Source organism: Phasianus colchicus, chromosome 2 (assembly GCF_987193195.1).
Source record: "Phasianus colchicus chromosome 2, bPhaCol1.hap1.1, whole genome shotgun sequence".
Taxonomy (NCBI): domain Eukaryota; kingdom Metazoa; phylum Chordata; class Aves; order Galliformes; family Phasianidae; genus Phasianus; species Phasianus colchicus.
In genome coordinates, this window is record NC_143437.1 from 87128692 (window position 1) to 87156141 (window position 27450).

The 27450-nt window shown below is 36.7% G+C and overlaps 1 protein-coding gene across 2 annotated transcripts in view; it reads left to right on the top strand.

Annotated features, from left to right (window-relative positions):
• Positions 1-4919: 4919 nt before the first annotated feature.
• Positions 4920-27450, top strand: part of BMP5 (bone morphogenetic protein 5) — a 54912-nt gene continuing 32381 nt past the window's right edge. The window contains exons 1-2 of one of the 2 annotated variants that reach the window (XM_090136269.1): positions 4920-5132; positions 5728-6095. In XM_090136269.1, coding sequence (XP_089992395.1) covers positions 5846-6095 — 250 coding nt within the window. In that variant the 5' untranslated portion in view covers positions 4920-5132; positions 5728-5845. Of the gene's footprint in view, positions 6096-27450 lie in introns of both variants that reach the window. The other variant, XM_031610950.2, reaches the window with a different exon arrangement.

A 27450-nucleotide genomic window follows, 5' to 3' on the forward strand; every position in this document is an offset into this window, starting at 1 on the left:
ACAAAAAGGCAGCCAGCAAGAGGCAGAAGAGGTTTTCCCCCAAAAGGCAGAGGGAACAGCATGGGAACAGAAGAAAATTCCTATGGAAGTGCTGTAGCCAGCAAACAATGAGAGCAGGTACCAGTGTGCAGCTGGGGCACAATAAAACCCTCTACAAGCTGAGCCAAGAATAATCTTCTTAAAAAGTGCTATACTTTGCTACTTAGAAATGTTGCTCTTGTCCAAGTGTTTTGTATTTGCTTCAGTGCAGTTCTTTTTTTTTTTCTTCCTCTTTTAACTAATTAGAGGCTTATTGTAAACCAAAGGGGATTTCTGGAAGCTCTTTGGGTTTGTAAATTATGCAAATGACAGCACTGTGATGTTGGATCATATTATTAATTGTATATTTTGCGGTTCACGTATTCTTAAGAGTACGTGTGAAACAAGTTCTTCCTTTTTTATTTTCCCAGTCCTCAAACACAGTAAATTATAAGAAGTCTTCAAGCAGATTACAGAATGGTTTCTGTTTGTTTTTTTTTTTTTTTTTAATCTTTAAAAAGAGTGCATTGTTGATGCTGCAGGCTCTTTTGTGCCGAAAGCTTTACAACATTTTGCGCATGCAACGAACAGAACAAACTTCACAGATTATAATTTAGAGCTGGGGTTCCTTCTGTTGTTTTTAAACAAAGTGTTCTATTAAATGCCACCTGTAAGATGCCTGATGACTTACCTCTTGGGCTGATACGTGATTGTGCAGGAACTTCTGCAATTCTGAATGAAAAACTATTTTGCTACAGGAAGCTGATTGGCAACAATTGCTCTATAGTGTCAGTATTGAACACTTGTATTTAGCAAACTTTGCTTTGCAATGCATTTTTCTGACTGCAGCACAAAATAGAAGTGCTCTCCCTATATAATACTTAGCAATCCTTAGGAATGTATGTAAAGGGTACAAACATTGTGTAAAACACCAGTGGTTACCCTGAGATTGAGGTGTGAGGAGCACAGCACAGCTATCATTCTGTCTGGATATGAAGTTTAAAAAGGTAATCATGCAGAACAAATTTTCTGTTGCAGTAATGGTACCATTTCTGCACATGAAATGATTCCTGTCTGTCAAGTAGCAAACACTGTGAGGTTATCCCCAGTTAAAGGGTTTTATATAGGTATGTTACATTTATAATATTGTAATCAATTTATTTCCCAACTGCCAATTTCTGCAGCTAATGCAGCCAATTCTCACACTTTGTCAATTACAAGTGGAATTCGCTTTGCATTAGGAGACATGTATTTCACTGATACAGAAAAATGTTTGTTTTTCCTTAACATGTTTGCAGGGTAAAAATACAACTTTCATAGGCCATTCAACTCAATGAATTAAGAAAAAGAAAAGCAAAAGATATTATGCTTGGACATTTGGAACATATAAAGATAGGCATGCTTATGCTCAAAAGCTTGTATATATACAGCTGATGTCCAAACCATTGTAAATCCAGCTTAGAGGTAAGGAGTATAGCAGGAATGCCAGACAACAGTGTCTGTGTAACATTTCTGTCCCATGAAGAATATAGAAGACTTGTTTTCTATTTTGTTGGAGAATCTGTAATTTTAACCCTTAGTTATTTTCCTGTTTTCGTGAATCCTTTTTATAAAAGTCTTTCTCCATGCACCTTTTTCAGCATTAACCTTGCAGAGACAGCAATGATAGACTTACACATTTTTAACAGTGGGTCATCTATTTATGCATTATATAAATGCCAAGTTTAGCTGGTCATTAAGGGGGAAAGAGCCAGCAGAATCAATCAGTTTGCATGTGTAGGCTTCAGACACAGACTGCAAATAGCTTGGAAAGGATCTGCCTTTTATTCTGTTTTGCATGTGGCAGGCAGTCATGGAGACGTGCTCTTGTGGTGAATCTCTGCCAGCTGATGTGACAGTGAGGACCCAGTGAGTTACTGCACTTGGTGGCCCTCCACTGATTTTATTTCTGAGTAATGGGCACTGCCCATAAAATCAGTCTCACCCTTAATGATTGCAGTAGCCTGTGGAGAACAATATTTTTTTTCACTGTTGCAGTGTTAGGATCCATTGCAATCCAAGTCTGTTGAGACCTGGATTCTCAGGTTTCATGACTTTAATTATAGTTGCTCTAATATCGTGCAGGTTGATGCAGCTGTAAGAAGCTTCAAATCTGCTCATTCTGCATCCATGAGCCACGTTATTTAAGAAATTCATGTTTTTCTTTCCAACATTGTGTTGCCTGTGGTGCCCACGCGGTGCTCTGGCTGTGTGCCATTTTGTGTGCTCCCCTGTGTGTCATTTTGGTTTTCCTCTTTATTTTCTTACTTTGTTACGTACCAGATAAGTACTGATCAGGTGATTTCTTACGTTGCTTTCTGGTTGAGCACCTGGGGATGAAAGAAGGTCAATCTGTGTGTATGTTTATATTCTGGAATTTCAGTTTTGAATGCAGGGTAAAGCTAGAATCTCTAGGGCATCTTTTTAAAATCCCTGAGTTTGATTCTGGGTCAATAATTTATACTGACCTCAACTGTTATTTAGATTTGAATGTGTCTGAACATGGCATGAACATGGCATTTCTTTTAAGTTTTGATATTATGCAAACAAGTTGAAATAAGTTATTATTGTAAAACTTGAAACATAGATCTAAGATGACTTTGAAAGTGAACCTCAAGCTAAACGGAATCCAGATAGCTGTGCCAATATATTTTTGTATTTTATCAAATAAAATATCTTGACATGCTGAAATTGTATGAGATATTTTTCTCTGGAAGTAAATTGGTTCTTATTGGAACATTGAAATGGGACCTATCAGCTCTTAGAGAGTCCTCAAGCAAAGGCTTTCAGTTTTAGAGCTGGCTATATCTCACGTATGTGAAAGATCCACGTTAACCATGACTTTTTATGGAATGCAGATTTATTACATAAGGTCACTGTATTTATATTAATAACATGTTCATTTTTATGCTCTACTTGTGGATGTCTCATAGCTCGGTGAAGAGGAGGTTACTGTAAAATAAATCCATTGTATTAGTTTGCATCTTTGGTTGTGGCTTTGTCTGAAAGTGGCAGAAGCAATTTTCATCAACCATAAGATCAGTAGGTTGTCCCACCTCATTTCTATCTAGAAAGATGTTTACAACGTAAAAGCATCCTCAAACTTGAGGGCATTTTTGGCTTTCTCAATAGAAAGAGATTAACTAAATGCAGAACTCCAGACACTCTAGTGGGATAATTTAGGAAGTTTCTATTGCTGGCTGTACTGATGGGCTGAGGACTTAAATCCTCTGAGCAATCAATCCATGGCCTTTTATGAACGCTTAGGGAAAAAAAAGAGAATATATTGCTGGAAAAGAGAAACAAACCTTGTTGCGAAATACATGATGGGCTGATTCAAAAAAGACATATGTATGGTAAAGTCTCATGTATCATTACAACTGTCTGAGCAGAACAAGTGAAAGCAAAACAAAAACGGAAATGATGTTTTTCTTCTAACAAATGGATTTGGGGGGAAAACCTTAATGAGGGAAGAAAGCATATTCTGATTTTGAGTGTTTTTCCACTAAGAATAGCAGAGCTCTTTCTAAATAGCTTCATTAATTTCAGTGTTGATCCAGCAGGTCTAGTATGAGATAAATCCTTCCTTGGTAGAAGCATCGTCTATTATGTGTGTTGATTTATGAGAGAGAATCAGCTGTATTTTAATGATAGTTGGACTGCACTGTAGATATAGACTAGGAGCCACAATATATGAGAAAAGCTCATTTGTACTTAGTATACTAGATAAATTGTTCCTGGCTTCTAAGGGTGTGACTATACTTGCTGTCACACTCCCAAGTTTACTCAAGGACTGTGTGATTTGCTGAGTAGGTGCTAGTCATGTAAGGGAAAACCCGGCGGGATGCATTTTATATACCTGTTTTTTTTCCTCAGCGTCATGTGTTTATTAACTTTTTTTGTCCTCCCCCCATCCCCACCCCCATCAAAGGAAAATCTCCCCAGGACAAGGCAAACTGTAGGAGTGAGAAAATGTGACCACAAACAATCTGAGTGGTATGAAATTTAACACTGTGATTTTGTTTTAGTGAGAGGAAAACACAAGTTGCTGGCTCTCATAAAATCCTAAGCTAAATCCTAACTGCGTATGTAGCAATTTTTAAATCTTTTTTTCTTTTTTTCTTTTTTTCTTTTTTTTTTTTTTTCCTTCAGTTAAGCTCTTTCTCCAGTTAATAACAGGTTGTGGGATTAAATCTCAGCTTTTGATATTTACTGGGAAATGTAGTACAGTAATTTATGAGTCAAAATCTACTTTGACTAAATTATCATTGCAAATTACAATTTATGAAAGTTGTGACTCTGACCATAATTACACCGTTGGCTATGCACAACTTGAAATCTCGCTTGCTGAATAAATTTGTTTTCATTCAGAGTGCATTGCCGGCATTTTTAGAGAAGGGTGAATCAAGCCTAACAGACAAAATTTCCTACGGAGTTTGTTACAAAGGTCACTTTTATTTGCTAAGCCTACCTAAAATCTAAACATTTCTTGAATTAATGAGATGCTATTTTGGTCTGCTATAAGGGTTTCATATTCAAGGTTATGAAACTATAGACTCCTGAGTAGAGTCGCAGGAGCTTCCACATTACGCCAAGCCTTCAGCTATCTACATATCCTAAAACTGCTAAAATTAAAAGTGCTTGCTTGGATATTCTGCAAGCTGCCAGGAAAGAAAAAGCAGTCGATAGGCAAATTAAATGCATTACTGTAAGTTGGGGGGGGAGAGGGAGGTTTCAAGCTTTGCCTGGCAACAGAAGGGTTAAGGACTTTTTTGCTATACCCGTTTCAAATTACAATGAGAAGCCTCTTCTTTCCCAGCAGGGTTGTGCTTACATTAGTCTTTAGATCTCTCTTGAAGAGAGCTGTTATATTTGTGCCTGCAAGAGTTGGAAATAACAGTTAAGAAGCTGAAAAGGGTTGAATGGATTTACAGACGGGTTTTTTTTTCAAGTAAATTCATGGCAACACATTAATTTGATTAGTACATGCTTTAGAATTACTTTACACTCAAGCGCTTCAAAAGATGTTAACGTTATCACCAGGCTGCTGGACAGATATGTGTTACACCACCAAGGTACAGATCAAGACTAATCTGTGACTCAGGATTTATCTTGGGAAGAGCGCAAGGTGTACGAAGAACTCAGAATAAGAAGGGAAGATAACTCTGGGAACTACAATGTGTCAGAAGAACAGCTCTTGCTGATACAGCTCCCCACCCAAGACCTGGTTATCTAAGGTTTATATAGGAATGCCTAGGTCAGCTGACAAAATACTGGTCTTCTGCTCCATAAATGCAGAAAAAACGATAACAAGAGTGGAAAATTGGAAGTCTGAATTTCAGCTTTCTTAGAAATAACTGCAACCTGACACATTCCATAATATTTAAACAGGGTGGGGGGAGAGAAATCACCAAAGATGTTACGTTTAGAGATGACATTGACATGAAGAATAGGTAAATTTTGTTTTTCAGCCACTGGGAAAGCAGACCTCATAGGAACTCAGGACAAGTAGGAGAAAAGATTTTTTTTTTCCTTGTTCTTTTTCTTTTCAAAGATGAACCTAACTGCACTCAAAGCTTTCGTGGGCTTGCTCTGGAATTGCTGGGTTCTGGTGGGTCACGCACAGGGAGGTTTAGGAGACAATCATGTCCATTCGAGTTTTATTTACAGGAGGCTGCGGAACCATGAAAGAAGGGAGATTCAGAGAGAGATTCTCTCTATCCTGGGTCTACCTCACAGACCCAGACCATTTTCACCAGGAAAGCAGGCTTCTTCTGCACCCCTCTTCATGCTGGACCTGTATAATGCCATGACAAATGAAGAGGATACCGAGGAGCTGGAGTACTCACTGAAGGGATCCGTGGCAGGGGAGAGCAGAGGGATGCGGAAAGGATACCCTGCCTCTCCAAATGGATATTCGCGGAGAATACAGTTGTCTCGCATGACCACCCTGGCCACACAGAATCCTCCCTTAGCCAGCCTGCACGACACCAACTTTCTGAATGATGCTGACATGGTCATGAGCTTTGTCAATTTAGGTATGTCAAAGTTTTTTGTTGTTGTTCTTTCTGCTCTGTTTGACGAACTGTTAGGCTGATCTTGGAGGGCTGAGAGAGGGAAATGTCCCAGCCGGAGCGTAACCTGTTCTAAACCAGCAGGATTGGGCCCTGGCTGCTGTGCCACTTGCAAAAGAAAAGTTGTACTAACGGTGGAGTAGCTACGTTGTAGGTGGCCATGGAAAAAGATTTTTCTCACTGTTTATATAAAGTCAGTTTCTATAACTCCCCTCTGCCGGCTTCTGTTTTCTTTCTTTCATTGATGTAATGAAAATTCTAGCCTTAGGCCAAACTAACTCCTTTTTTTTTTTTAAATCTCAAAAAATCAAACACTTATGCCTATTGCTCGGTTATTTCCCGCACTGTTTTGTTTAAAGCTCAGACGTGAACAAACATCAGTTGTTAATATTTTAAAACCCAGGATGTTATGAAAAGGGAAAAGTCAAGCCATTTCTAAGGGGGAAAAAAAAAAAAAAAGATTTTTTAGGTTATTTGGGATTTTTTTTTCTAATGGTAAGAGTCAGATTTTTATTATCTTTTCAGCTGGCTGGCTGGATTTTATATAATCTGTTTCTGTTTCTTTGTTATTTCTATTTAATAACCACAGACTGTGTTTTACTACACTGCCATGGTGCTCAAAGTCTGCAACAGTTCTTATTTTCTGCCATTAATCAATTAGAGAATTAAACACCAGAAACATGCAAGCAAGGAATGCTTTTGAAAATTGTATCATATCAGACACAAAACCTGATAAAACTAAATTATATTGGCTTCTGAGTACAATAAACATGCTTACCAGTTATGTTGTGGTTAAAAAAGCAGTTACAGATTTCTTTAATAGAAGGCAACTTAAATCTCATTAAGAAAGCTGCAAATAATTCATGAAATGTATTTACTATTTTTATAAGTAATTTAAATGCTGCAGGACTCATAAAGCTATCTAAAAACTTCTCGTTTGATCTGAATAGTAGGAGATTTAATTGGAAACTTCTCAGTAAGCTCATACAAAATCTGATAAAACCTTACTTTCCAGGATAATGCTTTCTGTAGAAACTTTTTAAGCAATGGCACATGTTCTGAAATATCTTCCTATTATCACACACTCTCTATACCTTTTATGTCTACCAAGTTTTTAATCCCTGCAGCAGGATTAAAAATGTTTCCAAACACTAAACTCCTCAACAGCTAAAATTTCTGGGAAAAAAATGACACCCTGGAGTTTAGCTGGCATAGTAATAAAATTACATTTGCTTGGCAGATTGGGGGGTGTTTAATTCTGAGATCATTTTTTGTTAGGAGTAACATATGTCTGAACTCTAAATGCATTTGCTTGTTGCTCTTGCTCCTGAAATAGCAGGGTAGAAGAAAATGAAATCTCTGTTTTTGGAAAGTGTGTTACTCATCCTTAAGAAAGAGTTGCTTCTTATCTCTGCATTTCTTTTAACTTATCATCGGATGACTCAATTCAACCAGAGTGGCTGGAATACATTGAGTTTAAAATGGCAACGTTACAAAGAAAAATTAGAAATGCTCTGATCTCTTCAGCATTAAGCAAGGTCTTGATCCTGCAAACTTTTTTCTCACTTGTCTTGTGAAAAACTCTCCGTGAATATGTCAGAGACCATTTCATCAGTGGCACTGATGGCTGTTAACATGGGACCTACTCTTTTATTTCAAGAAACGTCTCTGATTTCAGGAGGACTTCTTGCACTTCATGAGTGTAAGTCTCAGGGTCAGTGTCAGACGTGTGCTGGCCTGATCCTGCTGTGCTTTCCCAGATGAAACTCCTCTCTGGGAAGATGCAGGTTTCCAGTGTCTTACCTTAACTGGGAAGTTTATAATATAGTCTCATTTTGTTGGAAAGGAAGCATTGCCTTGAGATAGTTTTTAGGAGAAGTTAAAGTCTACGTATATTTCACCTCATGTTTCGAAGCTGTGAAAAGTGGGGGAGTGTGTTATTTTTCTAGTGAGTGTGGTTAATAGACTCAATTAGCTTACAGGAGAAAAAAAAGTAAATAGCAGTTTTTGTTTGTATTCTGTAAAATTAAAATATGTCTCAGCTTTTAGTGAGGCTAAATCCTAATTCATTTCAAATGCCCTTCTATACTCGTTGGTTGTTGTGGTTTATCACATATTCCACCATGTAGCACGCGTAAGAAATATTGACGACTGATGTAGATTAACTTCAACGTTTTTATTAAACAATCCTATGTTTTGGTATAATTAACATAATAACAAAATAAATCATGGAAACAGGTAACCATTTCGTATGATTTATGCCACGTAAGATCGTGACAGATGAGGGCAAGCTCTTTTAATATACAATGGGAAAAAATATGCAGTGATAAGTGAATGCTAACACTGTACCTTAAAATCAATAAATGCCGGTGCAGCACAGTAATAATTCAAAAGGTTTTAGATTTGAAGCCCCAGTCAACTTGCATCAAATTAATCTGCACTGGAAAAACTATTCACCATATTCATACTTGCACACTATTAATTACATAAGGTGTAATTATAAAGCTTTATTAATCATGTTGATATTTTAAATTGAAATTTTTATATATAATTGCAGCTAGTTATATTATTTTAAGATAAAAAATATTTAAACAAGAAATATGTAACTGAGATGTTTGTTAAGAATTATTAGATTGAAAAGACTGAGTGGAATTAAAAAAGTAAAGTAAAAAAAAAATGAGAAAGGACAAATAATATGATACTAAAGAATAAAAACTGGAATGTGTATGTTAATTCTGATAAAAAATCAACCTGTCAGAGCTGTGAATACCTCACTTTCCAAAGCAAATTTAAAAAATAATCATCAAGGGAACTGCAATTCGTCAAGGAACCAGGGAGAAAAACAAGACTGCATTTACTTCTCCTGAAGTTAAAATTGTAAACACCTGCTCCTTACACCGGAATTTCCATCTCTTTCTTGAAAGATACAACAAGGCAGAGAATATGCCTTGTCCTGTGCTTTGTATAAGACTGTGTGCATTGGCAGCTCTCCATAAATATTGATGACTGTAGCAGAAGAGTTAACTGGGGTTGGTCCAGCAGTCAAAGAATAAATCCTCCACTAAATACACTGGGGTTTTCAAAGATCTGATTATATCACCTACAAGTTCAGGACTTTGTTTTCCTCACTGAGTGTTTTTTATCCTGTTGTTACATTTTATTATATTGTTGCAAATCCGTGACTGTTTAGAGTTCTGGCATCTTCTTTTTGGCTGAGCTCCTAAAATGACATATATAGGATACCCTGTTCTTCCGAGAACAGGCAAATAATGCTAATGTAGCTCTACTCCTGTGCTCACTCGAAATTTAGTTGAGGAAGGACTTTGTTAAGATAAATGTTAGCATTCCCAGTCCTCACCTCTCACCAAAAGAGAGAGCTCAAATAAAAACATGCCCGAGACTGGGAGAAACAGCAGCACTTTTTGAAACTACAGTTGAGCATTACAAGGACTGAATTTTACGTTAGCATCAAAGTGATCATTAAATCCACTGGACTTCCATGTTCCTTCTCATACAATTCAAATGTTCTGTATTTTCATTGGTTTACAACACATCTGTGATTTTTTTTTTTTTTTCCTAAACAGATTGTTGCATTCGCTAAGCAAATTTGTTTTCTTTCTCCATATTTTTCTGTGAATTGATTCATGCTCTGTATGTGAGTGGGGAGTAAACATATAAAAGCTTTGTGGGTTTTTTTGACATACTTTTCTTTCTTAGAATCTAAATTAATTTCAAAAACTCAGATGTGAAGATTATTGTAAAGTTTGTGCCTTTGAACTGCCGTATGCTAATTTAGATTACAATGCAATATTATACAGATTTTTAGAGTTATTAACGCACCATCAAAACACCCTTTCTTCACACTCAATGTGATTCTGTAATTTTAATTAATATAGTTAATAATTAAAAAAACACTCTTTGTGAGCAGTTTTAAATCAGACATGGAAATCCAAGTGAATATTCCCTACTGGAGGCTCATTTTAGTCCAGTTTCTCTACCCCAAGGTTGCACACTGTCGTCTTCTTTTTTAAAACACTGAACAAATACATAAATTCACAAGATTTACAGTCCATTGTGTTCAGCCAAGAATGCTAACATGGTAGAGCATAACTTTTATAGAGCTGCTTTAAGAATCCTACAGTACATTAATCCAAAATGAATACCTGTACATTTTGTTTGTTTGTTTCATCTGAGAAAGAAAATGTTGCCAAATACAATCAGACCTGAAGTGCATTTAGTAGCTCATTTCATAATTTGAGCTAAATCAGTTTCTTCAAGATAAAATATCATCGGTGAGGGATATAGAGTGCTAAGACATAAAATATCAGGGATTGTGGAAGGGGAGCTGGTTTTGAAGGATGCATGCAAGGCCTCAGGGTCGTTAACTTCTCTCCTCAAAGTTTAGGAATGACCTTTCTTCCTTTCCTTCCTTTCTTTCCTTTCCTTCCTCTCCTTCTTTCCTTTCCTTCCTCTCCTTCTTTCCTTTCCTTCCTCTCCTTCTTTCCTTTCCTTCCTCTCCTTTCCTTTCCTTCCTCTCCTTCTTTCCTTTCCTTCCTCTCCTTCTTTCCTTTCCTTCCTCTCCTTCTTTCTTTTTCTTCCTTCGTTTCCTCCTTTCCTCCTTTCCTCCTTTCCTCCTTTCCTCCTTTCCTCCTTTCCTCCTTTCCGCCTTTTTTCCTTTCTTCCTTTCCTTCTTTCCTTCTTTCCTTCTTTCCTTCTTTCTTTCCTTCTTCCTTTCTTCCTCTCTTTCATCCTCTCTTTCTTTCTCTTTCTCTTTCTTTCCTTGTTTCCTTCTTTCCTTTCTTCCTTTCATCCTTTCTCTCCCTCTCTCCTACTCTCCCTACTTCTCTCTCCCACTCAATTTCAGATGTTGCTGTCTTACAACATTATGTGAATTTCCTTGGTGATAGTGCAGTTTTAGTCTGTAAAATGCAGACTTCTAATGAAAATATTGACACAGCCTTAAGTGAAGTGGCAGAAATAGTGCTATTATCTTAGCATCCCTCTGTCCATGGCATTACAGAGATAAAACACGTTAAATAACAAATAGACTCCATGTCATTATTTGTGGATTTGGATCAATACCAAGACAAAATGAGAAAATATTTGTAAAGCTTTTTAAATGGCAACCAAAAGTCAATAAGATGGTGTTTTTCACTCTTTTCCTTAAAATTTAAAACAAATTAGACAAGAAGGTCTCATTTAATCTTTGGAGTATACTTCACTGGTATCTTGAAATCCTAAGATTTTTTTTCCCTTAATGAATTTTAGTCACCCAATCAGTGAACTGAAATTATTTATTGTCACCAAGGTACCCAATCAGGCATTAGAGGTAACTTTTAATAATGGAAAGATTTTCTATGCTCAAATTAAATGTTAAGGCAGCTTTTCACACAGGTTTATTTATTTGTTTTAAGAACAAAAGGACTTTTCTGACTGGCTGACATTCCATAAAAATCCTCACCCGATCTTTACAATTCATTAGTCAGATTTAACCAATTTTTGTGTGATGACAGGGCAAGTTGTTCAGAATCGTTTTTGATTTTGAGCTAGAAATATTTTCCATACTCCTTCTTGAAATTTTAGTACATTTGTTGTTTTCTACTGAATTTTTTTTTATTTTAAATCTCTCATGTTACGTGAACTTTATGAACTACATAGTTTTCCCTCAAAATAGGTTTGTGTGTAATTCATAAATATCATCATCTAACAAAATAATGTTTTTTTACAACTGTCAATTATTTCTTTGCCAAAGTTAACACTTAAATTCAAGCAAATTATTGTATCTACTCAGCCAAAAAAATGTCAAGCTCTCCATTAACTGGGGCATAAAACTGTCTGACTTTTCTTGCCGACAGATTTGAAAGAAATTGCAGATAACTGAAGAGAAACTGATTTAGCAGATGGTTAGACGTGCATGGTGAAAAGCTATATATATCCATGAATATATATAAATATATATTGTTAATAATATTTTTCCCATTGGGAAGAATGGCTGACCCAGTTCCGCTGCTTCTTTAGAAAGCACTGCTTTCCAGACTAAACACAGACTTTGGGTGGGGTTGTGGGGTTTGTATGTATTGTACAGTACATATTTTCCCAGGAAAACACAATCTCGAAGTGACTCTGGCTGGCCATGAAAGAGGAGGGCGGCTCGCGGAGACGCCTCAGTGCAGAGCATGTGAGGGAGGAATCGGCCTGACATGAGCTGAGTGGAAATCCTCCTGGTTCTCCTCCTAAATCCCACTTTATATGCTTAGATAACAGGACGGCTCTGGCACATATGTGATCTCCTACGCTCATTGCTTCTGTCATTATTTTCTCTGGATGTTACATTATGCAAAGAATTTCACCATGGCTACCTGCCTTCTTACTGCCTGAGTTATGGCAGTAATTACAAGATGGGCAGTTCCTTTTTCTTCTCTTTTTATCCATGGCAGCTCCTTTCAGCTCGCTTTCATGGGCCCACAGGCTAATGGAGTTTTGCAGAAAATTGATTGATTATAGTCTGATCATGCTAGGTGTTGTCTGGTGTTTCCACATAGCTGAGAATGAACAGTTTATGAAGTGCCAATTGCAGCCTCCAGCTAAAGAAAGACTCCCCAGGGCTACAGGAGGGCTCTAGCTGCTAGCAGACTTCATAATGATTTCCCACACTTTTCCCCATCCTCTCCTGCTTGTCCTTTCCCTTGTCTCTAGCCCCCTCCGCCTGGTCAGGGTCACTGAACTTTAATTTTCTGTCAGTGGCGATCAGCTGGGGAAAGGATTAAAGGGAGAGAAGCGGTGAGAGCAGGCGACGGTGTGGGAGATGGTGGAATGAGGGGAGGAATGAGAGAAAAATGGCAAAGCTCCGAGCAGGCCTCAGAGGGAACAGAAGCCTCTGCTCAGCAGGCAGTAGCCTGTGGGCCTGGGAAAGGTTCTGGACAGAGGCACAGTGTGTGCTGGGAGGCAACTGGTGTTACTGGGAACCTCACAGAGGTGTTGTGAAGCAGAGCATTGCATGGGCCAAGGCAATTACAGAGGTGCAGTGGAACAGCAGTTTAATGGTAGGGAGAAGAAGGTACAAGTAGACAGAGAGAGATGAACAGAAGAGAAAATGACAGAGAATGTCATAAATATGGATAATTTATAATTGAAAGAGAAAATAAGTCAGGGCTTGGTTTTTTGTTTCCAGCAAGCCTTGCAGGTGAAGGGAGTGGTTTTCTTCCTGATCCCTCATGGCAGAGCTACTACCTCACCCTCCAGTCATCTCCCCAGGCAAAACTTCTCATTCCTGCAAAATAAAAATGCAGCCCTCCCCACCTCCAGTATGTGTATGCAGAGAGCGCACAGACGGCCTACTAACGTTTATGGTCATAAATAACATAGAAGCTAGCTTTTAAAAACCACAGGTTAAAGGATGAGGGCTGCCATGACGCACACAGAGAGATTGAGATCAGAGGAGAAGCTAAAAGGGGTCAGGAGAAACAATGAATCCCCTTGTTCTTAGTAATATTTATGAGTGCTCCATTGCACCTAAAGTTCATATTTTATTGGCTAGGCCATGGGGTTTCCCCATTTGCTCATCTCTTAAAATAACACCCTTGGTTAAAATTTCCTATAAAACACAGAAGTGCTACAGCAGGCAGAACTTGTCAACCCTGACAACTACATTATGTGAGTTTGTGGATGAGGTACACCTAGGAGGAGCTGGTTTGTGTTTGGTACTGGATTATGAATTTGTTTCCATACAAAAAACGACTGTGAACCAAGCAGTTCAGTTCTCTGTTCAGAAGCTTCCCATGATTATTAAGAGATGCTCCAAAAAGTAAATCTGAATTTTTAGTTTTCAACTCCTTTTTTTTTTGAGCAAGTGTTCCATTGCGAATAGATTGACATCCCAGCTGCTATTAAGTAATTTGATGGCATGTGTGATATCTTGCCAGGACGCAACTTCAGTTTGCTGTATTTAGAGGAAAGTGAGACAACAGTTATTAATGAATCAGGGCATAGAAAGATGATCAGGACAGCTAGTAATGGTAAAAGACATATATCTGTACCTGTGAACTTTCACTTAATTCTCTGAGGTAGAAATGTGAACTGCTGAAATTTCTTTAAGGTTTGTCTTCTGCTTAGCAATATTACTCATTCAGACCCCACGAGAATCTGGTTTGTAAAATTCTTCTGGAGACTGCATCTTTCAAATGGAATTGTTGTTCTAATTCTCAAAAATCTGACTACAGTCAAATTAAATCTTGAAAAACTGTAGCCATGATCCAGAATAGTCATAAATTAGTAATAACTTATCTAGGTATATCCGTATGAAATATTCCTTTGAAAAAACTGAGGGAGAAATTGAGATGAGATATTCAATTCTAAGATACTACAAAATAATTTCAGAAAAAATATTTAATTGGGCTATTGCAATATGGATAGCATCAGTTTCATAAGTAGAGGTGATAAAATATGTCCTGGCAAACCTAGACTCCAGGAGATGAAAGAGCAGAAACACTAAATGATTTGTGAGTTTGATTTTGGAGCAGTGGGGTGGCATCCACTGCTGCATGGTATCTTGGGTCACAGAATTCTAGAGTAATGATTTGCAAAATAAATAAGTTGAGAAATCAAAAAAGTGGGTGAACAGTAGTGTGGATAATAAAGCAGAGCAAGCCCAGCGTACACCTCCATGGCACCTGTAGTCTTTGTGGTGATTTATGATGACAGAGATGCAGCAGGGATATAACTTAGGAAGGCCCTTCTCAAGGTGCCTCAGCTGGGCTGTCTGACTGCAGGTTACAGAGCACTGGTGATGTAGAAGGTTTATCTGCTACAAGGCAACCTGATTGCCTTGTACATGAGATGCTGTGCAAAGGTCTTGCTGTGAGTCTCTCCAGCCCCAGAAAAACCTGAAGAGGCTCAGAGAGTGGGCCTCAGTCTTTTGAACAGAATGAGGATGGGCAAATAGTTTTGTGTTCATTTTCACTTCTTTGTGCTCTCATTCACAAGGATGAATGTCTTTTTTTCTTTTACTTTGCAGAGGATTACAACAGTTTGTTTTTTTTTTTTTCTTCTGAAGTCTCTTTTTACTGTGGCTGGCTAGATCTATCAAAGACCTAGCTCCTGAGAGCCTTGAACACCTTCCCTTTCCTCCTTAGCTTAAGGCTTTGATAAGCCAAGGACAAGAAGTCTTAAAACAGACAGTTTTACAAAATAATGAAAAAGAAAAGGAAATATTGCAATTAAAGCATCAAATCTGACATTTCAGACCTGGTGTAATGCATGGTGAACATGTGGTTGGTGTAGCTCTACTTCCCAGAATGTAGGCTGTTGCCTCTTTGTGGCATGTGTGCATGCGTATCAGCATGTGTGCATGGGTTTGTGTATGTAATATAGAAAGCATGTAAATCTTTTCAGTTTTAGTCACTGGGATTTTTTCCCCCTTAAATCACAATATTATTTCCCATCAATACTATGTGGCTTTAGCAGCCCTGACCTTTCAAGCTGCCTGTTTGGACCAGTGTTTATCAGATGACCGTTTGACCTTCTTGTTAATTGTACTTAATTACATCCTGTCGTAACATTTTGAAATAAGGAGGAGAGTTTATGGATCTGCTCCAAAGAGCTGAAGTCTAAAAGAGCAGAAGAATTCAGTGGTATGAGGTGCTGAGTAATCTCCTAGTTAGATCAGTAAGAGCTGTGCTTTGTACAGCTGATTGCAAAACATAAACTGCTCCTTTTCTATTTATGATCATTGGCATTTCTGAGAAGAAAATCCCACAGTTTTCTTTATTCTGAGAAAGGCATCTCTTCACTGATTCTCAGCTTGGAGCTTTCTCTTAAGGGATTGAGGAAAGAGGGAGAAACCTATCAACAGCACTGCAAGGGCTGAAGTTCACATATGATGAGACAAAAGAGATGAACCACAAATGATCTCTCTGTGGTTTTTCAAAACTTCAGAGTTCCTTATGCTTCCCTAGCATTGCTAGTTCCCATGAGTTTATTGAGAGTTGTATGATATTTGGTATGAGATGTTCTGTGAGTTAGTGATTTATGGAAACATCTAAGGTTTCATTAAAAAGCAGCAATTATCCTGTCATTACAGAAAAAAAAAAAAAAAAAAAAGAAAACAAATCAACACACAGAAACAGATGCAGTTCTTCAAAATGGGCAATCTTAAGGCTCAGAAGGCAACTTCACACTCAATATTTTATAATGCTTTTCGTATAGTTGATGTCTTCTAAAACCCTTAGTGTTGATCATATTGCTTTTCTTCTGACTTAAAACGATATGTATGTTTTCTATTGTTACTGTTCCGTAGCTCACTTGTCATAAACAGATTATATTAAACATGTGTTCCTAAATTAATGAAGGGAAAAAAAAAAAAAAGAATGGAAGCCATAACATAAAAATGCAGGTGTTGTTTATTTTATATATATTTTTATATATATACACACATAAATACCCATAGCTGATTTAATAATTAACATCAGAACAGTGCCAATGAATACCAAGTGAAAATCTAGACCTAGGACTTTAAAAAACACACAGCAAAGGAATATACCTTCATTCTTGCTATTTATTAAGGCCCTGATAATTAGACTTACTGGAGAATGAAGTGCCATGAAGAATTATTGTCTGCGGAAGTGAATTACACAAAATTATGGCATTATTTTAAAAGGTCTATCGTGCAGCATGAGTAATATTTTAAATTAAAAATGCTACCTTGTGCTGTGCTACGAAACTCTAGAATGATAAAGTACTGCCCATGAATCTTGTATCATGAACTGAACAGAATTCTTGTGAAAGTTCAAAATCTTTGCTAAGTCTTTTTCTCAGGGAGGAATGGCTAAAACTGAAGTTCAGCTCTGTACAGTTGCATTTACACAGTTGAATATTTTTACATGTCGATTTAAGTTATAAGTTTCTACAATTAGAAACACAGAACTTTTTTTTTTTTTTTTTTAGAGTTTGTGGAGGTACAGGTATAATGACACAATATAATATTCTTCATTGAAGTAGTTTAATGTTAAGTATTTTTTCAGAATGAAGTTCTTTGACTCCTTGACATTTCCTCTATTAATCATTTTATTGCTCTTGAGATGAGTATTCATTTTAGCCACATCTCTTTAAAAAGTGATATTTTTTATCACTTTTAAGACACGGAATTAATCATTTTTTAGTGAGACTTTATATTGTAAGGAGACAATATTTATAAGGAGGTGGATTTTTATATATATATACACACACACACATATATATAAAACTTAGTAAGTACAGTTTAAATAATATTATCTAAAATGCATATTTGTATAAAAATTAATGGAAAATCCAGAGGCACTTTCTACTGTAGAATGAATACAAGTAAACTGAGTTGATGCTGCAGTTCACAGAGTCAAGATGGAGAGACTGATGCCATTAGGATTAACAATATTTATGCATATTTATTAGATATGCAAAACCACGTAGGATGTGCTTAGTAGCACGTGTGTGTAAGAGAGACCTAATGTAATAGGAATTCTTAAGGGGGCTCAAATCAATGAAACAGACACATGTGTGAGCTGAAAGCTGTTCTCAGTTGGGACAATTCCAAAACAAGTTATGAAAAAAAGTTCAGACTTGCTCACCATCATTGCCATACAGAAATGAAGCTTTCTTAATTAACTTTAATCGCATTGGTCAGTGGGATTTACTGTGGCCTCCTTTAAACATTGCTGCTCCAGCTTGTTGTCTTCAGGCAGGGAGCGTGTTCCCAAAATGGAATTGGAAATAAATCCAAAAAGATAACACTATGATGCTTTCAGTTCTGAGGATAGGCAACAGAGAGTTCGCAATTACTTTATATGGAAAACTGTCACAAAGATGAAAGCAATAGTCCAAGCTCTTGTAGAAATCAAGTTTTAGCACAGATAGGTGCAAGGGCACTTTGCTGACTGCACACAGTAAAACACACACAAAGTATTCTTAACAGTGTTGTAATAAAAAATTGCATGGAAAATAAAAGCACTCTAAACAGATGGATTCTCTCTCCCTGCTCATTCTTAATGTCTGCTCAAAAAGGCACCAAAATTTTGTATGAGACACATTAGTTTAACCACTAGGAGATGGGAGAAGCCAGTGTCACAGAATACGTCACAAGCTTTGTGAGATCATCTTTGTTATTTGTTGTAATCTATAGATAGGAAGTTTGTAAAGAACTGAGCAGATATATTCTGAAACATTATGTCTATATGTATGTGAGAAATGCAGCCACAGGTGGAATTAAAGCGAGAATGTAAGAATGATTCAGGTACATCCATCTGGACATGGGCTTGGGCACCCTGCTCTGGGTGCCCCTGCTGGAGCCGGAGTGGGATCAGATGGACCCAGAGGTTCCTGCCACCCTGTCTGTGATTCTGTGATTGCAAAGAAGACTCTTATCTTCATCTTCTACACTGACATTAATCATTTCTGATTTACTTTTTTTTAAAGTCACTTTGATACTCCTGGATCTTTCTTCCCCAGTCTGTCCAAAGTAACTTACTGTGAGGGATGCTCACCTGTTGTTGTCTTACCTATAACTAATCTGAGCTCTTTCATGGCACCAATATTTTCTGTGAAGTCTGTTTTTAATTTTTTTGACAGTGCAGGCCTAATGCTGGATGGCCAACAATGAGAACTTGCAATTCATTAACAGTCAATTAGTTCCTGTCCTAAAAGAGGGTCAAAATATTCATTAATTAATCTTAAATCTTATTAATTAATAAGATTTAAGTTTCAGGAAAAAAAAAAACAAACAACATAAGTGTTTTTTACTTCGCAGTAAGTGTACTTATTCAGTATGGGGGATTATTTGTAGGTGAAATAATCTCTCCTCATGATGAATTAATTATGATCAGATTAGACCACCAGTGCTGTAGAGGAGGGGGTGCTGTCTGAATTAGTGTAAGAAGCTGCTAAAATCATGACTAGCTCCTAAACTGGCTGTCAAAACAGTTATGTGTAACAGGCCTTTCTTTACTCTGAATGAGACACTCCTGAGGTCTTCCTTCCTTGTAATTGTTACAACTGATTTTTATTGACTGTTTAGTCAGTGTTAATGATATGGGTAGTATTAAAACCCTCAGATGTGAGGCTACGCAAAAAATAGTGTATCTGGTCATATCCAGTTCAATGTGCAGAATTCCATGGATGCTCTTATGACAAAATCCACCACAGGAAATAGCTGGAGCTTTCTAGACAACATGAACAAAATGGTGATGGTGGAGTTACTTGGCACCATTGGCTAGAAGTGAGCAGCAGAGGGTTAACATGTGCAGGAACTAAGAAGATGTGGGAAGATAGAATGTGCTTTAATGTTTAGTTTTACTCCCCTGCCAGTTGGGCTATGATGATGTATGACCTTTCACCCTGCTCAGAAGTTATGTTCCATCTGTATACTTCTACAGTGTCAAAACAGTTATAACTTACACCTATTTTCTGACCATTGGATCCCAGAGGTATAACTTTTGTTCCTACTCATTTGCAGCTGAACTCAAGAGGGATTTCTTTTTTCTGTCATTTGTTAACCTCAAGGTTGTGTTGATCTGACATCCTGACTTTCACACACAGTCAGAAACCTGGGAATAATTGTTAGTTTTCTTTGTGACAATTTGTGATTAGAGAAAAGCAAAATTACATACAAATAAAAATGGAAGTCTATTGACAGAAGATATCAAAATATGGTGGTTTGCCAAAGCAATGACAAATGCCATTGAAAGTGCAGAAAAAATTAACAACTTTTGGTCATGTTGCAATAAGGATTAGTTAATTTATCTATGCATTAGCTCAGAACTGAATATCTTTTCTCTAATCGGTTCTTCTTTTTGAAGTAAAGATGATTTTCAGTGATGAAAATGAACACAACCAAAAATCTAGTGGCTATGCATTTTTAAAATAGATATTTAAGATCAGAGGTCTTTTGCAACTGGATGACTTAAGGAAATCACAGGCTTCTCCTTGTTCCATACGTTACGGCAAACAGCACCCCATCCTTTTTTCACTGCCTTCCCCTAGATATTTGGTTGTAATGCATCCCTCTTTTAGCACACATTTCTAACTGACTGCCCAAAATATGATGTCCTGGTCAGACCTGTTACTGTTATTCCCCAAAGCTGTGATCACCTGGGCTTTCAGCTACTAAATAAATGGAAGATTCAACTGAGATGCATTCTGCCATGATAAACAGAGCTAAAAAGGGCATGTATGCAGTGCATCTTTTTCTGTGTTTTGTGCTATGGTGAAAGTTTTACATTCAAGAAGTTGATGGATAGAGAACCATCAAAAATAGCTTAGGTTGGAAGGGACTTTAAAGATCATCTAGTTCTATACTGTACTATTCTACTATACTGTAAAAACTAGAAATAAAAAATAGATTGTGAAGAGTGGCTTTATATTCCTTTATATTTATATTTATATTCCTTTGTATTTGGACTGTGATAATATCCAGGCATAGACTCTCATGGTATTGTTCACTTCCAAAGCTCTGTTACAGCAGCAGTCATCCAGCCTCTTTATTCAGGTTACTTATTCCTACTGTTGCATTGGCCAGCATCAGACCTGCATAAGAAAAGCAGGTTTCTGTTTTTCCACTTATTCTGTATCAACAACTGAAATCCTTCCAGCATTTAATTATTGCTGGAGCAGCTGCAGTGTAGCACTTGTTTTGACTTGCCGAGCAAGTGCATTTGACTTGGAAGACACAGAAAACAGTAAATTGAATGAATACCACATGTTTACCAGTGACATTTTCAGCAAAACATTGGCTATTGAATGAAGACCAGCAATTTCATTAAAACAAATATTTTGTCCCATATTTTGGACAGTGTGAAAAAAAAGAAAAAAGAAAAAAGAAAAGCATCATAGATATTCTCATGGTGTAGAGAACATCTGGGAGACTATAACTGAGAGAGCAGAGCTCAGTTACACCTCTTTGGTCCAGGTATATGTTTAGTTCTGCGGTTATAAAACCTGCTGGAAGGCATTGCTCTGTGGTTCTTGAGAAATCTTTTGTGCTCATGAGGAATGGTAAAAGCTTTTAACTACTGAGTTTTAGTTCTTAAAATTATTCCAGGAAAAAAAAAATATATGCTCTTATATTTTACTATGTCTTCGTAAATTCTTCTGTTATTTGCCTAGTCACTGCCTACCCCTTACTGAAGTTGAATATGTGTAAGAAGGCTTTGAGGGAATTAGAAAGTAGATATCACATCACTTGAAAGTCTCCCTTAGCAAGAACTTCAAAACATTCAAACTATTTGTTTATTTATTGTTAATTAATATTAATCTATCCAATCTTATAATCTGCATCAATAAAAGTAGGAACTTAAAATTTCAATAATAGAACAGTACTTATCTGGTCATAATCAAAAGATGTAATACTAAATTTTTGGGTAAGATCCATGAATATTCTAACTTAATTCTGTTATATATTATTGAAACACTTTTTTTTTTTTTTTTCTGTGAAGGATAAAGAATGAAAACCAATGTGTGCTTGAAAAAATTCCATGCAAAGTATTATTATTATTATTATTATTATTATTATTATTATTATTATTATTATTATTATTTTAAATTAGAATTTTCCTTTTCACCCTGGCTCTAAATTCAGTTGCAGTGACTGAAAGGTCTCTTACTGACTTTATCTTGCCTTGAATTGCTTTGCAGTTCATAGGCTTTAGTAACTCTGTGCAATTATGGAAGGGTTATTCCACCATTAAAAGCCTGGATTCAGGAAACAATAGACGATTTTTCATTTACTGAAGCTGCCACTAACTGCGTAGTATTTCATCAAATTTTCTAACTGTCTCTACTTTAGTTAACCAAAACAACCAAACGTTGCTCACTGATGTCAGTAACTGACTGAAAATACTTTAGTGAAATAACTCCAAACATACTGCAGTGGAACTTGCCTTAGAGTATGACCTATCAAACCTTCTCCATTCTATTTTAATAAGAAAATATGTATTTTGTAAAAGGGATTTGCATCACTCTTTCAAAACCACATCTGTAACTCTTTAATTACTTTAAATACTTTAACTTTTAAATTAATTTAAATACACATTTTTTTTTTTTTTTTTTTTTTTAAGTGAGCTGGTGCAATGAAAAAAAATAAGATTTCTGGAGACTTACCCTCCTCAGTTAAAGAAAATTCTCACTGATTACAGAAATAATTTTGCCTCATCTAGGAAGGGATCCAAATTAGAAACTGGATGAAGACTCTGATGGATGCATTCAGTGTTTATGATAGAGCATGAATGAAATGTAACTCAAAAATACTGGTAATTTTGAGAACACCTGTTATCAGCTGCCTACACTTCTGACCTAAGGTATCCCAATACATCTGCTCTTGGGATCTGAGTACCAGCTGATCCATTTGTGCAGAGATAAGTCCCAAAAGATCTTGATTCAGAAGGCATGTTCTGAACACACCTAAGGCACCTGTGCAGGCAACACTGAACCCTCTGCAACATATGTTCATGAAAGAACCAGATGATAATGACTGCATCTTCATTCACTTTTTATTTCTCTAATAGATTGCTCTCCAAGGAAACAGAGAATGTAGTTTTGTTTTCCACTTCAATCTAGGGAGAAAAATCAGAGGGAAAAGGATGGTATTTTAAGTCTCAATCACCTACTTTACCTTATTAGTGGTTGCAGAATACGAATGGGGATCTCAGCCCTCCCTTTCTCTGCTGATGCAAATGGGTTGCAATGTGAAAAGAAATGCAGAAAACTAGGCATTAAGAGATCAGACAAGTGGGCATATGATTCTGAAGCTCTGTGGTCAAAACACTCAGATGAATGATTATCTAGTAGATGCCTTTTATCAGTAAAATAAACTTTAGAAAAACAAAAAGGATGTCAGAACAGAAATGAATTTTTCTTTCATTTTTACCAACTCCTGTTTTACATTTGAGGGTGGCCCAGGATGTCCCACTACTGAGCTATTCAATATTGTGGCAGTCAGGATGTCATCATTGAAAGTAGCTGCCAGGGGTTGAAATGTCTGTTGAGAAAGGGCTATCTCTTATTCCTCTGGTCTGGAGCAGTTGACTAAAGGGGAAAGGTAGATAAACTCGTCTCTTATTATGCAAGACAGTTGACTCTTAACAAACAGAAGTGGCTTTCTAGTGACGATATCAGGCTCTGATGTCTGAAACATTCTTCTGAATACAAATGACTATTTTTATGAATTTTGACTTCTAACTCAAAATAGCCTTGATTGGGATTCTTACAGTTTTATGAAAGCAATTAAAGCTTTAACAAAGCAGCATCACTACTTTCTTTTTCTTTTTTTTTTTTTTTTTTCTTTTTCTTTTTCTTTTTCTTTATCATTAGGAGAGTATTTTTGACTTTTAAAAGTGCACTCATTTTAAGACTTTTCTGGAAGCTTAATTCTTATTTGAAGTCTAACAGATAGACTGCCATGTACTTCAACAAAATTTGAATTAGATTTTGCATTTTGAGAAGTAAAAAGAAGAAAAGTGTATTTGCTGAGTTAAGCTTAATTTAAATTTTTTAAAGTTAATGTTTTTATTCAGCAACCTAAAAGCCTGCACAAAATTACAAAGATTTAACACATTTATTTTTAAAAGTCTGTTTTCTGATCTCCTCAGTGAGAATGTTTTGCTTAATGTGGTTCTTAAATTCTCTGTGATGCGCTTTGTTAAAATCTTGACATCTGTCATATCAAAGAATCTTTCATTCTGCTCATGGATTGCATTTTTTCCCTTGTCAACACACTCTACAAAACCTTTTTTGCCATATTTTGTAAAAAGCATTGTCTCTAACGTAGTCTGATGTTTAACAGTCTTGAATGGGTTTCTAGGATTTGAATGCTGGAGAGCAGAGCAATGAGGTAAATAGCTATTTGATGTCTGTCTTTTCACAGTAGCACAATAGCTAATTCCTAGGGCCTCTGACCTCTTAGTGTCCTGTAACAGAGTACTTGCATTAATCTGTTGCTTATCTGTCACCTACCACATTTGATATTTCCAGCCTCTGCTTTCAATTATCAGTCATTAGAGGCAGCGCTGAGTAATTTCAGGAGAAAACGCCTGGAACCTTTGACCTGTTTCTGTCAGATAACCACAAGTGTTCACTGTAGATAAACTATCATTTCATTATATTCAAGATGTAAACAAGTGTCGTTTGTAGTGTATCGGCTTACTGTAACCTTTATCACCTTGAAGTGATTAAAACTGACTGGTTTACTTAGTGCTTATACAAAGAATCCAGAATTAAACAGTGAAATTCAGTGAGATTAGCACAAATGGCCCCTTATAGTTATACGGTCTGCAAGACCCTTTCTTTGCCTTGGCATGTATATGTAGTGGTTAAACATTAAGTTGATTAAAGAAGCTTCACGATTCATGAATCCAGTTGGGATTCTTGGACCTTACATTGTAAAATCAGCTTGTTACAACCTGGCCTTAGTTTGCTCCCCACTTGCTGAAGAAGCTTTCACTTTCCATACATGTCACCACATACCAGCCTCTTTAGGAAAAGTGAAATACATCAGTGGGGAGCTAATTGCCAATGAAAGTGCATGCATAATAGTCCCATGCACTACAACATAAACTTCTTGCTAGCACTTTCAACTTTTTTTTAAGTTCAGTCAACAGTTTTTGTAGCTGAATTGGTAATACATTGATTATTTACTGTACTGTTCATCCATCTATGTGCTTCATATTTTTATTAATGGAAATTAGTGCACAATATTTTCATATAACAGATAACCCTTTTTTCAGAATATCTTTGTGGTGTAGATTTCCCTTCATTCCTTCTGGATTGGGGTGAGTGTTAATACAGTATGAATATTTCATCAGTGAGCCACATGGGTGGAAAATATCATTCTTTCCTATCTCGCACACACAGGTGTTTGTGATATTCCCCTGAGCTATGACTTTTCTGATGTAACCATAGCGCTGAATATATTAGTTTCAGGTGGTATGAAAATACCAGTGCAAAAAGCCAATGCTCCTGATCAGTGAGAGCAGATGACGAATTTTGTTGTAATCAGCACTGACCTGATACAGTAGTTCTTTTTAATTACAAAAATTATAGTCTTTCAATGGTTAAAAAAGGACTTCCTGATATTCTGGTCAACTGGTTTTTAGATGCTGTGATCTGTCCCGCAGAGATGCATTTTGGCAGATGAACTGAGCAGAGCTGGAATGACATGAGAATGATCTGGAAGAACTGAATACTTCAAAATCTTGAACTGTATTTTTCGGACTGCCAGTCCTGAAAAGCTGTCACATTGAAAATAGAAATACTTGAGACATGGTGCCCTGCTGCACTTAATGCCATTTCAACGATGCAAAGGACCTGATGGATGGCTTACTGTGCATTCAGGGTCTTCCCTAACAAAGCATATATTAGATGCAGAAGAGAGCTAGATTTGTATCTTATTTTTAGCATGAAAATACTCAGTATCATTAAATAACGTTTCTCTTTTATAACTCATCATTGTAGACTCTAGACAATGCTGCAACATGATTGTGATTGCTTTTTTCCAGTCTGCTATATAATATAAAATCTTAACTTTTCTAAATACAATAAAATTGTTTTTAATGTTTTGTACATTGGCCTACAGAAATTTATGGTTTGAGATTCTGGCTTCAGTGCAGAGGGTGGGACTTCCCTGGACTCAAGATTTTTCATGGATTTTAGTGCCTGTTTTACACACCCCTTCATTTTTGGAGGCTATTTCTACTCCTGGGTCCTGCCTTGCTTGCCAATTCTGTCCTGCCAAGTAGAGGCCTAAGGAAATTTTGAAATGGCAGTCCTTTCAGATGGCAATGCTTTCTCTTCCTTGGGTATAGATGGATACATAATATCTAAGTTAACTGCAATTTGGGGCTCAACAGGCAAGGGCTATCAGTGTTCTTTCAGCAGTTATAAGTGCTCATGAGAGAATCCCATCAGTGTTATCACACTGTGTCATAGATGTTTGTGTCCAAACTGTAATGTACATGGAGACAACTGCTTTTTCCAAACTAATGTTCTTAATTAGAATGTACTTGTAAGAAACTAGACAAAAAGAAACCTCAAACCCAAATAAAAACAGCTCAGGCCAGGAGTACTGGCGTTTAAAACTTTTATTCAGTCTAATTCTCCAGTGCTTACTCACAGTGAGTTGTGCTTAGTTACCCATGAAAGCTGGTAAATACTTGTTGAATAAATACCAATACAAGATATTGTTGCTACATTAATTCTGGCTTTAATATATTTTTCATTTGCAGATTATGGACATATCTGTTCTCTGTTAGCTCAGCAACCCTCAGCTATAACATCAGAAACTTGTGGCAGACTCTATGCTAGAAAAATCCTCCACAGTTCAGTGCATTTGCATATGTTAATCTCTGCCAAGTTCTCTCAGAAATGAAAGGCTTTACATGTACATTAAAAAAAAAAAGGCAAACAGACCCCAAACCTCAAGCTAGATCTCTGTATATATCTCACAGCTTAGAGCTGAGCAGCAGAGCTGCTAAAAAGACTGTATCCTGTTTCTCTTCAGTAGCAGCCCATTCATCTCCAGGTACAGAGCAGCCCGTTTACATGCTTCTGCCTCTTTTCTGTTTTACTTTTTCTACATAGTGTAAGATGGCAAACCCACGTAAGCTAAATACACAGTTGAGCCAAGTAAACCTTGCAGCTAGCAGACAATTTTCCTTTTGTCAGCCAAGAGAAAGTTCATTTTCACTGAAAGGAAAATGTTCTTATAACCTATCTATTTTATTTTTGTATTTTATTTTTGTAAGGCAATGTACTTTTGTACACTTTCTCATGAAAGCAAAGATAGTTAACATTTTTGAAAGGATGAATGTGAAGGGTTCTATAGGGCTCTAGCTAGATGGCCACAGGTGACTGCTGCTCTGAAAAAAGTGTAAAAGCTTTTGCTTCAGTGATTTTCATTTTAATATGTCCATGACTGTGCCTTTAAACAGCAGCTCCAAAACAGCATTTTCTTTCAGCACATTTCTGCTTTATGCTCCAAAGCAGCATTTTCTTTCAGCACATTTCTGCTTTGTAAGACTACATATGCATTATAATAATGCAAACAGCATATATACAAAGAGATACGCATTGTGTATGTATATGAAATAGTGTCAGTGTACATACAGACAGGAACATCTAAGTATAAATATGCTGTAATAATGAAGACATTTTATTGTTTATAAATATAAGGTAGTAATCTGTACCTACAACTTTTCAGACTCATGTTCCAGGATCTGAAGACAGTTATTACCAAAACTCAGTAGGAGAGCAGGAGTTGTATGAGGGAGCATTTACTGAAGCTGGGTGCAGTCACAAACCTTAA